This window comes from Centroberyx gerrardi, chromosome 21, assembly GCF_048128805.1.
Source record: "Centroberyx gerrardi isolate f3 chromosome 21, fCenGer3.hap1.cur.20231027, whole genome shotgun sequence".
Lineage (NCBI taxonomy): Eukaryota > Metazoa > Chordata > Actinopteri > Beryciformes > Berycidae > Centroberyx > Centroberyx gerrardi.
The window spans coordinates 8,759,388-8,774,649 of record NC_136017.1 but is presented as its reverse complement, the minus strand read 5'-3'; the positions used below and the strand labels follow the sequence as shown (position 1 = coordinate 8,774,649).

At 39.5% G+C, this 15,262-nt stretch overlaps 1 protein-coding gene across 2 annotated transcripts; it reads right to left on the bottom strand.

The window, feature by feature from the left end:
• Nucleotides 1-15,021, bottom strand: LOC139926039 (glycerol kinase). Of its 2 annotated transcripts, XM_071917603.2 has the most exons (21): nucleotides 14,864-15,021; nucleotides 12,378-12,451; nucleotides 12,102-12,208; nucleotides 11,930-12,007; nucleotides 11,004-11,083; nucleotides 10,637-10,774; nucleotides 10,418-10,527; nucleotides 9,526-9,592; nucleotides 9,159-9,176; nucleotides 7,118-7,153; nucleotides 6,929-6,996; nucleotides 6,678-6,720; nucleotides 6,470-6,550; nucleotides 5,824-5,902; nucleotides 5,407-5,503; nucleotides 5,146-5,230; nucleotides 4,520-4,640; nucleotides 4,224-4,367; nucleotides 4,017-4,103; nucleotides 3,529-3,615; nucleotides 1-2,509 (listed from the first exon to the last, which is right to left on the bottom strand). In XM_071917603.2, the coding sequence occupies exons 1-21, from the start codon at nucleotides 14,954-14,956 to the stop codon at nucleotides 2,499-2,501; spliced, it is 1,704 nt and encodes a 567-aa protein (XP_071773704.1). In that variant the 5' UTR covers nucleotides 14,957-15,021; the 3' UTR covers nucleotides 1-2,498. The 2 variants fall into 2 exon arrangements, with proteins under 2 accessions (XP_071773704.1, XP_071773712.1); XM_071917611.2 differs by lacking the exon at nucleotides 9,159-9,176.
• Nucleotides 15,022-15,262: the final 241 nt, after the last annotated feature.

Sequence of the window (15,262 nt, the reverse complement as noted above, 5' to 3'; positions counted from 1 at the left end):
TTGACTTTTTCCCTTATATTCAACCCACTGATAAATAACCGAAGCCGGCCAGCCCTGCAAAGTAAATCATGTTTATCTAAAGAGCACTTCATGCCTTTGTACACAGGAATTCGAGACCTTCTATGGGGTTTGTCAGCTAAACAGTTCAATAAATAATCGTATCAACAATACAAAGCAATAAAATTACTAGTCAAAAATATCTTCTCTCAAACAAAATACCCGTTCTGCCTCCGCCTTTCACTGAGCAATGGAAATACTGGCTTCCACTTTCATAAATGGTCACAACTCAGATCTCACATGGAAAACACAGAAACAGCAGACTGAATGCAAACATTAGCTTCAGCAAGTTGAACATCCAACATTAAAACAGCATTTCAGTTTCTCTGTACCAGTGATGCATTGACAAATGTTGGGCATTAGAAAAAAAAAAAAAAATTGTAACATCGAGGCTGTTTGGAGCGACAAACATGATTGTGCAATTATATTTCTGAGAAAAGCCCCACACAGATTACAAGTAACTTCAAAAATTTCACAGCTGATTAAAAGGAATTGTCATGTTTCATCTTGTATAGTTCACTTTAAATTTGGAACATATCAAATTTATGTTGCCGTTTCATTGAGAACTGACTTTAGAGACACGCATAATGTTTTGATTTGAGCTTTTCAACACCAAGTGTTGCATAATTTGACAGATCTATTGCAGTTCGTTTTAGTTGTTTTTAGTTAGTTATTTTTCTGCAAAAGTGAAAAAATGGAAAGTCGGTAAACGGGGCACTTTGCAGCAGTGAGAAAGAGATGAAAATATTCTAAAATGGGGACAAAGAATTACTTTATCAGTCAACCCTTTCAGAAGCCAGCAAACAGACAAAGAAATCTCTGGTAAATTATTTTAAGTGAATTAAATTCTCATTCACCAGCATGTGTGAGTTAACTGGCTCTAGAAAACATCAGTGAGTGTTCACCAACATTATATTCCCTCTTGAAATAATTACGCAAGGAGCTAATGGTTTTTTTTTAACAGTTTGCTGGATACAGTCAGGATTAAGAGAGTTTGGTGGAAAAGATCATGTTCCGTTTACTGTATTCATCATTTTTTATATATTTTCAAAAGATGAGACAAAAGTTCAAACTCTCAGGTATTGAATTCATAAACAGTTCTCACTACACAAAACCCTGCAAAGTCAAACAGCAACAAACTTTAACAGGGTGTAGATTTCATATCAACAAAAACGGCGTCATTTCTGTTTATATGGAATCTACACTGTATTAATGACATTCACCATTTAAAACAAACAACACTAGTTACTGTTTGCCTTTGTAGGAAGTACAATGAAACGAAGCTCATTGGGATGTAAAAGCTCAAACAAACATTATGAGTCTAGGAAGTAAGTCACCGATTAACAGTTTTGTCCCTTGACGATCATCACAGAAGAGGGTCTTACTGGTTTGTAGCTTTGGCGTAACTATGACTACTGACTGAGCTGTCAAAGATCACAGAAATACAGGTCTGCTTAAGGTGGATTTTCTCTTTCGCTGTCCCATTATGCTTTTGGCGGTAGATGGATCAGGTGGGAACACGGGAATCTAAAATTGTATGCACCATTGCCCATCATAACATGTTTGCACATAGCACAATACAGATCTTTCATATTTTCACTGCTTACAAACATTCAAGTAAATACAAGAATGCTACTTTCGGCAAAAAAATATATAATCATCTTCCATTCGTTCCCATGTTTTCATTCCCCTAAAAACTAACTGAAACCTTTTCAGTGTATCAATCCAAACTTTTACAAAATATATATATAGCCTCTGTTACTACACAGCTCACAAGACAAACAATAAAATATATAAAGTGCTCTAAAATTCCTCTTTAGAGTTCATGGTGGAGGCGTCTGAAACAACATCACATCACAAGATGACTGTCAGAAGACCATTCAAGTGTAACAGTGACGTGACAAATAGTAAATACTGCAAATTAGAAAGCATACTTCACTTAACACGGCTGCGGCAAAAGTGACAATAATCTGGTTGTACCGTCTGTTGAGTTGCTACATAAATAACAAGCTTGGGAAAAATTCACTTTGTAAAAAAAAAAACAAAAAAAAATACTGCACGCACACCATCTAGCGTTCATGTCTAACTCACTGACAGAGGAACAACCGTGTGATCTAGCCTGCTGCAGAAAAAAAACAAAACACAAATTAAAACAAAACAATTACAAAAAAAAAAAAAAAAAAAAGCAAAATTAATCTCAGTTAAGTCCACATTCTTGTTAGTCAGTTCAAACTTGGCCTTTGAGCCTCGGTCATTCAGTAAATCTCCGCACTGATTTTCCAACCAACAGTAAGAGTCGGCAGGAGCGCTGAAAACGTCTCTTTCTTCAGGAATGCATTTTGGAAGAAGAGCGCAACCAAGAGATCAAGTGGTGGTCCGGTACGATGAGCGTTTCATTCCACTTCCCTCTCACTTGCCTTCCTGCCTCCAGGGGTCTGGGCCTATTTGTGGCCTGAAGGCGACAGAAAAATAAGAACCAAGACAAGACATGTTAGAGAAGCAAGTTTCACATTCACACAGGTTGTGGCTGCACTTGTCAGTTAGATGCCACTTATACCATCTGAACACTAAAGCATTAAAGAATACCTTGACATGCAAATTTTTAGTGCACTACTATTCGCCGTTTATGCTTTTTAACCAAAAACTGGTTTGTTGACATTATTAGCTTTCTTCATGGATACCAAAAAGTACTGCTAATGCTCTGCTAAGGAAGCTTAAAAATTAAACCACAAATGACCAATCCAAAATACTTTTTTTCATAAATCAGGACAAATTGAAATAGTAATTTAGCTTGTTGTTTCCTGATGAAACCCTAATCACTACATGTGCTTTCAAGAAAATGCTTGTATCTGTGTGCATAATGTGTTTGGCCATAACAGCAAATAGCTGCCATTCATTTTAAGTTTCTTACTTAGAGAATCACACAGACATTATGGCAACTTGCTTTTAAATTAGAGCTCAACAGTTTGAAATGAAAGTGACGGTTTGGTTTTGTGGTTTTGGGGAGTCTCTTGTGTCTATTGTTGGTGCAAACCCATCGATATATTTCATTTGCTCTGCATATCCATATACTCTCACTGCCATAACACAACACATATCACATCACACAACGAGCACAGGAAGTGTCTTTTCACCTTTCCTTTTGAGCAGAGATTCATCATGGCTCAAACCAAGTGGTTTCACAGATTCAGTCAGTCTATAAATCAATCAAAACATCCATAACATTTGCATGATTTCTCACCTTTTTCTTAGAAATTGTTTGGCATGCTGGGTCTACTGGATTTTAAGAGCTGACTGAATGAGTGGAACCACTTCAAACCGGCTTTTAAGAAATCTCCATGCCCAAAATAAAGGCCAAAAACACTTCTTCGGACCTCTGTGCTCTATACACTCATACTGTCCAAATCAGTCGATGTTAGCTCACTGGCACACGGATACACTCAGCAAATACACACTAAAGCAGACACTGACCTGCGATGTATTTTGCTCCGATTAACATTAACATGCTACCCAGAATGTAAAAGCCCAGCGGGACACTACTGAAGATACTAGTTTCACCTGGCGGGCGTCCGAACCAAGGTCCAGTTCAGGTAACAGAGAGGAAAGAGAGAAAGTGGGAGAAAATAAATACACTACATCTGAACATTGACAACTCATTTACAGCACTGCCGCTCATAATTATGGTGTATCAGCTGGAAAAATAGAGAACATGCTTGCATGACCTACAGTATTTATTGTCTACTCATTGTATAGGTCAAGGATTCATTTTCATCTCACGACCCCACTGAGTTTTCTAGTTTTTGTTTCATGGTTCTATCTTGAAAGGCAGACAAAAACATGGATAAACGCTCCAGCAAAGACAAAAATGACAATGTGTGATGTGACTAAGAGAGATTGTGGGAATATATGTGAACTCTGTTTTGGGGTGGCTTTTGGTTTAACTGTGAGTGCGATCTTACCGTTTCCGTTACAAACAGGCTCCGTCGTCTCCCAGTTCATGGCTTTCTGAACTGCCTTCTTCCATCGTGCGTACCGAAACTCGCTCTCTACCAAGCACATACACAGAAGAAACGTGTTTTAATCAGCAGCTAGCGAGGAGACGTAATGTCAGACTGGCAGAGCAGCAGTCTCAACTGTTCTGGTGTGTAGAGGCAGCCGCATCTCACCTTCGGGGTTGATCTGCGGCTCGAACTTCTCTGAGGTGACTTCACTCAGGTCCTCAGGGTTCAGACTCCACACGCTCACCCCCTCCGCTGCCCCCGCTGCCATCGCTGCCCCGAGAGCCGTGGTCTCAGGCATGGAGGGCTTCACTAAAACCACCATCACCATGATTCAAATATGACATGGATAACACTGTTCGTAATAACAATACATATTTCTTGTGATAAGAAAGAGAAATTCTCTTTTCTCTTGCCCTCCTCCAATACCTAAAAATGTGAAAAAAGGTAGATGAAAATCTTACCAACAGGGATACAGAGTATGTCCGCCTGCAGCTGCATCAGCAGTCTGTTGGACGTCATTCCTCCGTCCACCTGCAGCTGAGTCAGTGGGATGCCGCTGTCCTGATTCATCGCATCCAGTATCTGCATCCAGACAAACATCCATTACCAAAAAATACCTGTGTCCCATCAAATACATAGCTAGATTTTCAAAGAATTACTGGTTTGTGTATACTACAGTGGTACATTTCAACTTATGACATTTTCATCCTTTGAATTCTTTCTCACAGAGGATTATGCTTTACTTACTAGTTGACAAAATGGGGTTGAAACTAGACAAAAAAGTAGCCTTTACTGAACTTATTTATATAAAAATAGATTTGAATATTATATCGAACACGTGAATTTCTGGAGTATTCTTTCCACTTTTAATAGAGTGGAATACTTGCGTGAATTTCCCTAATTGTAATAACATTTTTGTAACAGCAAAAAATGTTTTAGATGTTAATGGTATCAAGTTTCAGGTATGGCATAAGATATCTATTATGTCATTCACATAGAGCGAGCGAGCGAGCATGCGAGAGAGAGAGAGAGAGAGAGAGAGAGAGAGAGAGAGAGAGAGAGAGAGAGAGAGAGAGAGATAGATTACCTCTCGTGTCTGGAAGCAGACAGCTTCCAATGCAGCGAATGCTAGATGACTCCTATTAGTGAACTGAGTTAACCCACAAATGATCCTGAGAGGGAGAGAGAGGGAGAGAGAGAGAGAGAGAGAGAGAGAGAGAAAGACAGACAGAGAGAGCGAGCGAGAGAGAGTGAGTCGAGCAGAATTATTTAAGGAGTCAGATTAAAGCAGCTGAGTGGATATTTTTAGCCAAAATAAATACTATATCAGAGTCTATTTGGGACTTACCCTCTTGCGCTGGGCTCCCAGTAGGGGGCGTACAGGCCGGAGAACGCAGGAACAAAATAACAACCGTAGGACGTGCCGACTGACGCGGCCAACTTCTCTGCATGGGGAAAAGAAAGAGAAAAGAGGAAGGGAGCGGGGAAGAATGAACGAGTTAGAAGTTAAGAGAACAGGACAGACTCTTATTAGTTAGTCTCATTAGCCTGAGACTAGATGTACCTGTCATTTTTAATAATGGCTGAGGGATTTCAAAAACTGTTTCCAATGGCTTTTGCCTGTTTAACAAATGTTGCACAGTAACTGGACATACACCCATACATTTTTTACAGCCAGTTTAAACAGCAGGTTAGAAGACAACACAATTCTACAGAAGTTGTTCATCACACCTGACTCTTCTACACCAAGACCAGTGGCACATACCCAGTTCTTCAGATGTATCGATGATCCCAAGATTGTCCTTCAGCCAACGAACCACAGCTCCTGCGATGGCCACGGAGCCCTGGGTGGGAGCATCACAAACAAAAATCACCCATAATGCAACAAACTAAACAATAATTTAACAGAGACAGCAATCAGAAGTGTGAATTTACTGATTAACTGATTAACAATGATTAACAATCAAACATTCTCTATCATCTGCAAATGCTGCGGGGTTAAATGGAAGAAATGGCTGCAGCTAAAACTATAAATTCACAGATTGTAAGTTAATGATTCACTTGATATATATACACACTTAATATGCAAACAATTTCGCTTTATTTTCCATATTATAATCTTTTTAGACCTTTTGTCTTCATTTTTTCTTTTGATTTTCAATTTAAGAGTGAATGTATTTTATAATGATTATATACTATGAAAGAAATTACAGGTTTGGTTGTTCTGAAAATGGGGTCATGAGCGTCAAAACGTCAGGAAAAATGACTAGTGGTCTTATCATTTGTGTGTTTTTTTTACATTCTCCATCCTGCACTTTCTCCTAATGGTTTTCATTGGGAAATGTCTAGTCATGTGTTACTGATTACTCCCACTCCTTTGTCTGAGCTCAAAAGCTCAAAAGTCAGGATACCTCTAGTGCATAGCAGGCAGGTTTGTCTCGGCCGAGCTTGTATGCCACAGTGGTCAGGAGACCGTGGTCAGACATCACAGGCTGCAAAACCCCAACAGAACCAGGAACAAAGACAGTGTTAGCAATATTTACAGGGATTACAACATTTAATAAAAGACAGTATATAAGTATATAAAGTAATTAAAATACGAGGCATCAGTAAATGTACCTTGGCTCCAGTGTTTCGGAGTAGAAAACAGCCAGTTCCATATCTGAAACACATAATAGTCAAGCTGTTGGTTGAATTTCTCACAACAGAGAACCCTGAGCTTTTTAACAGACAAACATGCACAGAAACACACATAAAACTTTCCTGCAGCATGTAGAAAAGCTGCAGGCCACATCAAACAGAAACGCAGCAAAATAGGAATTCTTGATGCTAATCCACAACGCAAACATAACATTCACAAGCACACTCACGTGTTTTTGGCTTGCCCGTCCTGAAAGCACATCTGTCCAACAAGTGCTGCTGACTGATCCCCAAGACACTGTTTTGGAAAATTACAAGGGTTTGTCAGATGGTGCCGCTGCCAATCGCTGCCAAATTCAAAGCACATTAGGTGTATGGAGATAATGTTGGCCAAGTAAAAAATGAAGGGATAAACTTACGCCTGATATGGGAATACCAGTAAGAGCCCCTGATTTCTGTCAAGAGAGAAGTTTGAAAAGATACTTAAAAAGTGGACTCTGAGTATTTATTTTCTTGTTAAAGTCACAATGAAACGGCATTTTGAGAGCATCTTGCTTCTGTAATTTGACGAATTTCTGGTTGAAACAGAAACATAAGGCAGGGAGGGATCATTCAAATGTGTAAACCAATGAAAAAAAAGGGGTTTTCCAGCAAGTAAATAGTGTAATGGGCAATGAGTAATAGGATTTTGATATAAAAATACAATAATTTATTACATTTTTTGGCATTTATTGTTAAATAGGTGTATGTTATGACATGGAAAGTTGTCTGACAAGGTGAAAAAAATCATTTTTCATTTCATTGTGACTTTGAAGCCGAGCAGAATCCCTATCCAAAATAAATTGATTTAAATTATGTGTAAACAAGACATATAGCACCTTTCTTTTCAGATCTCCACCCCAAATTTCAAATAAGGGTTAAAGCAGGTCTAGAGTACAACATTAGTTTCTCATATATGAAATTTAGATTTGCTTATGTGACACAAAGTGTGATATTGCAATTAATTTATCAAGCATTATGTGCATTAATTGCCTATGAAATGAGTGATGGCACATTTTTCAGTCAATAGAAGATGAAAATAACTGGATTGAGACCGGTTAAAAACTTGAAATTATACATCTCAATATAATTCAAGTGGGCATATTTGTTGTTAAAAAATTAAATCAACAATGATAATTCAACTAAAATCACAAATACATGTTCAATTCATGTTTGAATGCTAACCACTATGTGCTATGAAATAAGCTACGAGTGTGGAAGTCTCTTAAAGCCTAAATACCTAAAACAAAAAGGGCGTTATACACGTTATTTGACCACACAAAGCCAAATAACAACTGCATCTTTAGTAAACTTAACAATGTTAATTCCACTATAACTTTGAATATGAAGTATACTCTAACAATGAACACAACGAGGGGAAATGAGCGCAACTGTGAACTCAAATGTCTTCACTCCTACTGGATAAGTGATACAGCACTGCACTGTGATCTTTGGTAGCTTCACCAGGCCTTTGCTTTGGTTAGATACTTGAAAACAGAAGATATGGGTGATTAAATTAAACTGTGTCCAAGAGTGAAGAGATTTTAGGAGACATGGTGGGACTTTGCAGAGGATAATGGTACCTTAAGCAAGCTGTGGGCATCACCAACAGTTAGCTGTAGCATGCCACAACAGAAGCAATGTGGGACAATGACCATCCAGTACATTTCCAATAAACAAAGGTAGTTTATCCCCAGAGGTGTGTGTGTGTGTACATGTGTGCGTGTAGGGTCCAAAATCACAAAATGCAGGTAGAATTTGTCGTATAAAGGGTCACCCGCTACACTGGCCGGTAACTTTTTGAGACAATAACATTTTAAAGCCTCAGTTATATACAGTCTTTGGTCTTTCAAACCTCGTCCCTGACCGTAAGCCAATCAGATCAAAGCAAAACAATTACTCTGTATGTTTGCTGACTGGCTGCCTGTTACGCTGGCTCAACACAAAACAAACTTCCCTTCTGTTTCACCGCTGTGAAACTTAACATTATTCCCATGTGGCGATGCATAGCAGGTGGGGCCAACAAAAAGTAAAAATGGAAGACCAAGACAAAAAAAAAAAAAAGCATCCACTGTATAAGTGAGTGAGCAAGTTTTAAATCAAAGCTCTAAATCTGCTCGTCTTTACTGAATGTTTCACACAGTACCCGATTCTAAACTGGAAATAGCATTAAAAACAGCTCAAACGCCTAAATTCCTAAAAACTTATTTGACAAAAAATGACAGTTGGTAAGAAATTACACATAAATCTGACCAATTATATTGATTTCCTCAAACAAAACTAGCCTGGCAGGTCAGCTACTGAAATACTGCAATCACATGGAACTTGGAAATGCACTGTGTGATGGCGGATTCGCTTAGGCCACGGAGAAGCGGGTTACTTTGCATGAGGAGGAAAACACCGATGGCGGTTATTACTTACCAGGCTAGAACATATTTTCTACCAGTGAGAGAAGAGAGACAAACATGGCACACAAAAAAATGCCTAAAACAATTCCTCAGTCAAACTTCATGCACTTGAAAACGGTTTGAAAGCACACACAAACAAAAAAAAACAACTCATATCACCCTCTAAACAGCCTGTTGCATGAGACATTACACTGTTTCAACACAACACTAGACACAGCAACATGATATCACTATGATACAAACTTAGTCTTAACAAAAACATCTGGAGGGTCCACATTATTACAGTGATACTGTGAGCATGGCCTATTTGGTTAGTTACTGAGAGATTTATCTGATGGTGTGAAGCAAGATGTTTAGAAGGAAACTGTTGACAAGCTTACCATGAGGCCATATATTTCTGAAGAACTCCTCACTTTGGGCAAGATCTCCATGGGAATCCCAAAATATCTATCGGAAATGAGGAAAAGGAGAGATACAACATGTGAGAGGTTGTGTTATCTATCTGTGTTTGTACTCTGTTATCCAGAGCATTTGCTGTATTGGAATAGATCAGTGGTTCTCAACCTTTTTCATATCAAGGACCCCTAATTTAGTCCACAGTACAGCCACGGACCCCCATTTGATGAGATTTTGTCTCTCGGACCCAAATCTGAGAATATTTTTTATTGTCAGATATAATTTTGTCCAGAATTCCATGACTAGGCCTATCTGTACTGTAGGTAGAGAGATAACAGTGAAACCATGATCAAAATAGTCATTCTAAAATGACAAAATAATGAAGTTTAACAATTCATCAATTTGCTGGGGACCCCCTAGAATGCCCTTAAGGACCCCTGGTGGTCCCCAGACCCCACGTTGAGAACCACTGGAATAGATGTTCTGAAATTATCCTGTGACATTATTTGATTCAACAAATTGGGTCAGCTAATTAATTGTAAAAAATAACTGAAAATGCCCTAATGCATGTATTTATGTGCGAGAGAAGGAGACAAAGAGAGAGAAAGAGCAAGAGTTAGAGAAAGAGTTTGCAGGGGCTTCATTCATAAAATTTGGTGTTTTTGACAAAATTCACACCTAAGTTGATCTTGATACCATAACCAGTCAAGTTCATTTTCTCCAATTTTCTGTGATCTATCAAAAGCTGAAATTATTTTCAATGATTATTTACGGCATGAATGCCACAGGTGTAATTTATCAATTATATTCTTCAAAAAAACAATTTCAAAATGAAGTTGGTATTTTGCTACATGATGCTCCAGGCAGCTGTCGTACTTGCAAAGCTCTGGGTCCCAGTCCATGGTGTGAATGTTGAAAAGCATGGTTCTGCTGGCGTTGGTCACATCTGTGCAGTGGACGCCCCCCGACTTCCCCCCAGTCAGACACTGGAAGGGTCAAAATAGCGGTCAAAAGAGTCGGCACCTCTCCCTATAAAACACTGTGAACATTCCCCGACACCTCCACGGCCGCTGGGACAGGAAGCTTCGGCCTTACCCAAATGAGCCAGGAGTCGATGGTGCCGAACATGGCGCGGTGCGACAGGACGGCTGCTTGGACCTCGTCCACGTTGTCCATCAGCCAGCGAAGCTTCACCGCACTGAAGTACGTGCTGATGGGGAGTCCTGTTTTATGCTGCAGGGGGATAGGGATAACAATAACATTAACAACAACTCTACTAATACTAATAATAATACTTGTGTAGCATTTTTCTTAGTTGCAAGGTGCTGTAAAAGAACAGGAATAGGAACAAATATGCATTAAAAAATAATCACACTAGAGTAGACTAGACTACACAGTTCAGCAACTGCCAATTAAACCATAAATCATACTGAAGCCACAAGACAACTGAGTGTGAACTCACCTTCAGGTGGTTCTTGTTCCTCCCTGGAGTTTTGTTGATCAGACGTTCAACTGTTGATTGGGTCCGCAGGTCCAGCCACACTGAACATAAAACAACTCTTCAGTTTTTCAGAGCAAACAAGACCAACACTCTGTTGTTTCTGAGTGTCTGCCTGTGTGGGTCACTGACTGACTGTGTAGGCATGTGTGTATCCATGTATCTGTGTTTACACGTGTGTATGCTGAGAGTCTAGTGAAGTTTACTTATAGAGCACTTTTAACAAACAGGTTTGACACAAAGGTTTCATTCACACTGCAGCTGAAGTGATGTTAAGTGACGTTTTCAAATCAGTGTGAACAGCACAAAGCTGCATGGAGTCACATTTTTTCAATTCCGATCTGGATCACACATGGATACATGGTACACAACCAGATCCAGAGGCGTGCAATCTACAGTAAATATGACTTCTACTTGAATCAGATCAAATCTTACACCATTCACTTGAGACAGCTGTCATAATTTTGGCGCCCACAGCAGCTTGGCTGAGCTGACTTGATTGGTATTTGTGGAGGCGCCTGGATTCAGTCAAAACTCAAAAGGCACACACTGTAACTGAAATGTGTTTGAAATGGCCGACTGTGAAGAGAGCGAGAGAAAGCTAGGTACAAAAATGGAAGTGACATCTTTTGTTATGGTTACCCTGCACACGCCTGTCTTTTTGACACTGCTGTCAGTTCATATTGGTATCAGATATGGGTTACATCCTAGAATAAATATGAACCCTAATCCAACAAAATCAGATGTGAGTGACGATTGGGAAATGAGCATGAATGCCTGCAGTGTGAATGCAGCCTAAAGTGCTAAAGGACACAAAAAACAGGGGAAAAAAAGGATAATAAAAAACAAGATACACATCAGGCTGGTAGTAAATAGACTCAAAACTTTACCGATCGCATTGTAGAGGGGCTCCCCTGTCTCTTTGTCCCAAACAAGTGTGGTCTCTCTTTGGTTGGTCACCCCAATAGCTAGAAAAAATTCAAGCAACAAGTGCACATGATGTTAAAGCATTGCTTCCAGAGAGCAGGTGCATTCATAAGCCCAGTGTGTTTATGTGCATACCTTTGATGTTTGAGATGTCAATGTTGAGCTGGGTGAGTTTTTCACAAGTCCTCTCCATGCACTCATACACCGACTGCAGAATCTCTTTGGGGTCCTCCTCCACCCATCTGGAAAGAGAGCAGACAAAGGAAAAGACATGAGAAAGAGAGAGGGGGATGCCATGCAGCAAAGGTCATGAGGTATATTTTCACCCACAATATTACAGGTACATCATATGCACTTCCGCCAACAAGACCCCCTTAATGGAGGATTTTGAGATAAATTATTTTCACCTACCCTTCTTTGGGGAAGCTCTGTTTGATCTCCACCTGATGATGGCTGAGGAGTTCTGCTGTTTTGGAGTTAAACACCTTCAAAGAGGGAAAAAAAAGCATAAGAAATCAAATGCAGCCACAGCCAACAACACAGTTTTCTTTAACCTCTATTAGTCCAGCAAGAAGTCACCCTAACCCTGGTCAAGCCCACCTCAACCTCGTAGTTACTGGGAAGGATTGCATCTTCCAGTCATAAGCCTGCTTTTCTGAGCTGCTGCCTCTCTCAAGTACAAGTTGAACGTCATGTTGTTATGTTGTTATGCATTACACAAGGTAGAACTTGCCCTATCTGATGACACACCTTTAATAACTACAACAGCTGTAGAGAGCAAGAGACTGCACATTAACAAAGCTGTTCCTGGGAATGGGACTGAGCGGCACAAGCAGTAAACTCCATGAAAACGAATCTTCGAAGGAACAATAAAATGATTTTGGGAAGAGATAATAAATCATCAACATCTGAATCACTTGTCACCCTGTTGAAGGCTTTGGTAGCCACGAATAAAAATGAAGGCCTTTTAACTTGAGTGCCTTGAACTATTCAGGTCTGAGTTTTTTTTAAATCATTTACCTCTTCTTCTTCTATAATAATAATAATTCACCAATTACTGGAATAAAAGCTTTCTTCGACACGCTCCAAGGAAATCTCATTGTCTGTTCACCAGCTACAGAAGATTATATGGACTGTAACGGTTTATTGAAATTGCTTATTATTGTAAAGTTAGGCTAGTTAAAGCCAGCAACAGCCTTCTTCCACCCTGGAGCTTTTTAGCAAAGGTTCCCCTGTCTTGTTGCAGTTTCTGACAGACAGGAAAGGTGACTCATGTCAGTTAAGCTACAAACTAGTGCCTCTTGTTTTGTTTTTTTGACTGAACAAGTTAGAAAGAGGAGATAGTCAAACAAAGGATTAAGTCTTCCACATTTGTTCCACAAATGTAGGCCTCTATTTTATGTAAGGACTACTGAAAAGCTTTAAAATTATTAGATTAACACCTCCAGGGATGGTTTGAGGGTTTGTCGTATTACAAACCCATAGAAAAAAATTATCTAAAGTTGAGTCCTGGATGAACCATAGACTGTAGTTGTTCTAGGACATCTGGACAGCAAGTGAAAGCCCAAATTGAGTGGTATTACTCTTTATTTTCTCACAGGACGATCTCAAAGATTTTTATTAAGATTTATGGCATCTTTACAAGCCTCAATGCATACCTTTCCCTGCCAAATTTCATCATGCAGTTTGACGTGCCTTTCTGATAATATAATACTGGTTCTGTCCCACAAAGAGAGAAACTGATCTGCTGCTGCCTTTAAGTGCTGTTGGAAATATCGCAATTATGAGTTGAGCGCACATGAAGGCCAAACAAAGAGGAAGGGGACACCCGAGTTTTGGAGATGTGACGGTTAGAGGGTGCTGTATTTTATTATTGTATGTTATTGTTTGGTATTCTATGTAAATCATTAGTACTTGTTGTATGTTTCTACTGTCTCTTTTTGTTTAACTTTTGGTTGTCACACATTTATGTGCATGAATGTAGAGAAGAGATGTTGTGTAGGGTAAATCCACAAAACTCAGTTTACTCACCTTTTTATTTGCATAACTGAGTTTACCAACCTTTTTAGGCTGACATAATTTTAAAGATTTAAATTCATAGGCTACATCATAGTAAGTAGTATCAAACTGAGAACAAGGTCTTAAATAAAAAATAATAAAAATATTGCCTTTCTGAATATAGAACTGATTTTTGTTTATATTGGTTATATATTGGTTTTGTTGCCTTATGGTGATCACATAGTTTACCCACCTTTTTATTTACCAGTACATCAGTGCTATAAGCTGTCTTCTTGGTGTTGAAGAGACAACACGAGTGTATTTACAATGCCACAAAAGATGTAATAGTGTAACATACAGCAACCTTTAGCTAATAAATTAAAATAGCAATATTTTCTCATCTTCTTTCTACTGCTACAGCACACAATAGCTCTGTGTCGATTCATTTTCTAATAAAACAACAGCCACCAACAACTGTTTTTGTTACACGGTCCATTTTGCTAATATTTCTGACCTAAATCACCTGAATGCGCAGCTAGTCGTATTTATATGATTTCTGTGAGATCGGAGACTGGAGTTTACGAGGAGCACTTGAAGGCAGCACATGACTCAAAGTAGCTAGCGAGAAATTCAACGCTTAATTTATCTGTCAGTTAATGTTAGCTACCAATAAGACAGCTAACCTTGTAACCGTTAGCTCACACACGTTACAACCAGTGTTTACGTTGGCAAGACTAGACTGACGTTTAGTTCTCAAAACGTCAAGCAGGGCTATACACCCAAGGGCACAGCTAGCCGGTACATTTATTTTTGAAGTTGAGAAATAACATAACAGAGCTAGCTTGCACTGAATGACTTTAGTCTCGTCTGTCTCCCTGTTCTGCTGCGATGCGTCTTACCAAGAACCGAGTGGAGCTCGTGCCCTGGTCGATGGCAGCAACCAGCGGCCCCAACATAATCCGGTTTGAAGATGCGGCCATGGCACCGTTCATGTGCGCTCTGTAGATGTGGAGCAACAGACCTCCGGCACTGGGGTGGACAGGAAACCTACCGACGCCACCGGCAGAGGGGCTTAGGGCTCAAAGCAAAGTCGGTCGATCGGTCAGTGGCGTCACGCATGCGTCACTCTCGTCTTGGCCCTTAGTGATGACGCAACCAGTGGCTTCTTCCCCTCAAAATAAACAAACAAGCAAACAAACAAATACATAGATATTTAGATACCGTAGATAGATATTTAGATAGATAGATAGATAGATAGATAGATAGATAGATAGACTGACTTGAAGCAGTATGATGAA

What these genes read in the sequence shown, in the direction of transcription:
- LOC139926039 (XM_071917603.2), bottom strand. Translation starts at nt 14,956, where the DNA reads ATGAACGGTGCCATGGCCGCATCTTCAAACCGGATTATGTTGGGGCCG. An exon ending in TGGGACCCAGAGCTTTGCAA is followed by an intron (nt 9,593 to 10,417) that starts GTACGACAGCTG and finishes CATTTCCGATAG; the next exon opens with ATATTTTGGGATTCCCATGG. An exon ending in GCCGCAGATCAACCCCGAAG is followed by an intron (nt 4,104 to 4,223) that starts GTGAGATGCGGC and finishes TGTGCTTGGTAG; the next exon opens with AGAGCGAGTTTCGGTACGCA.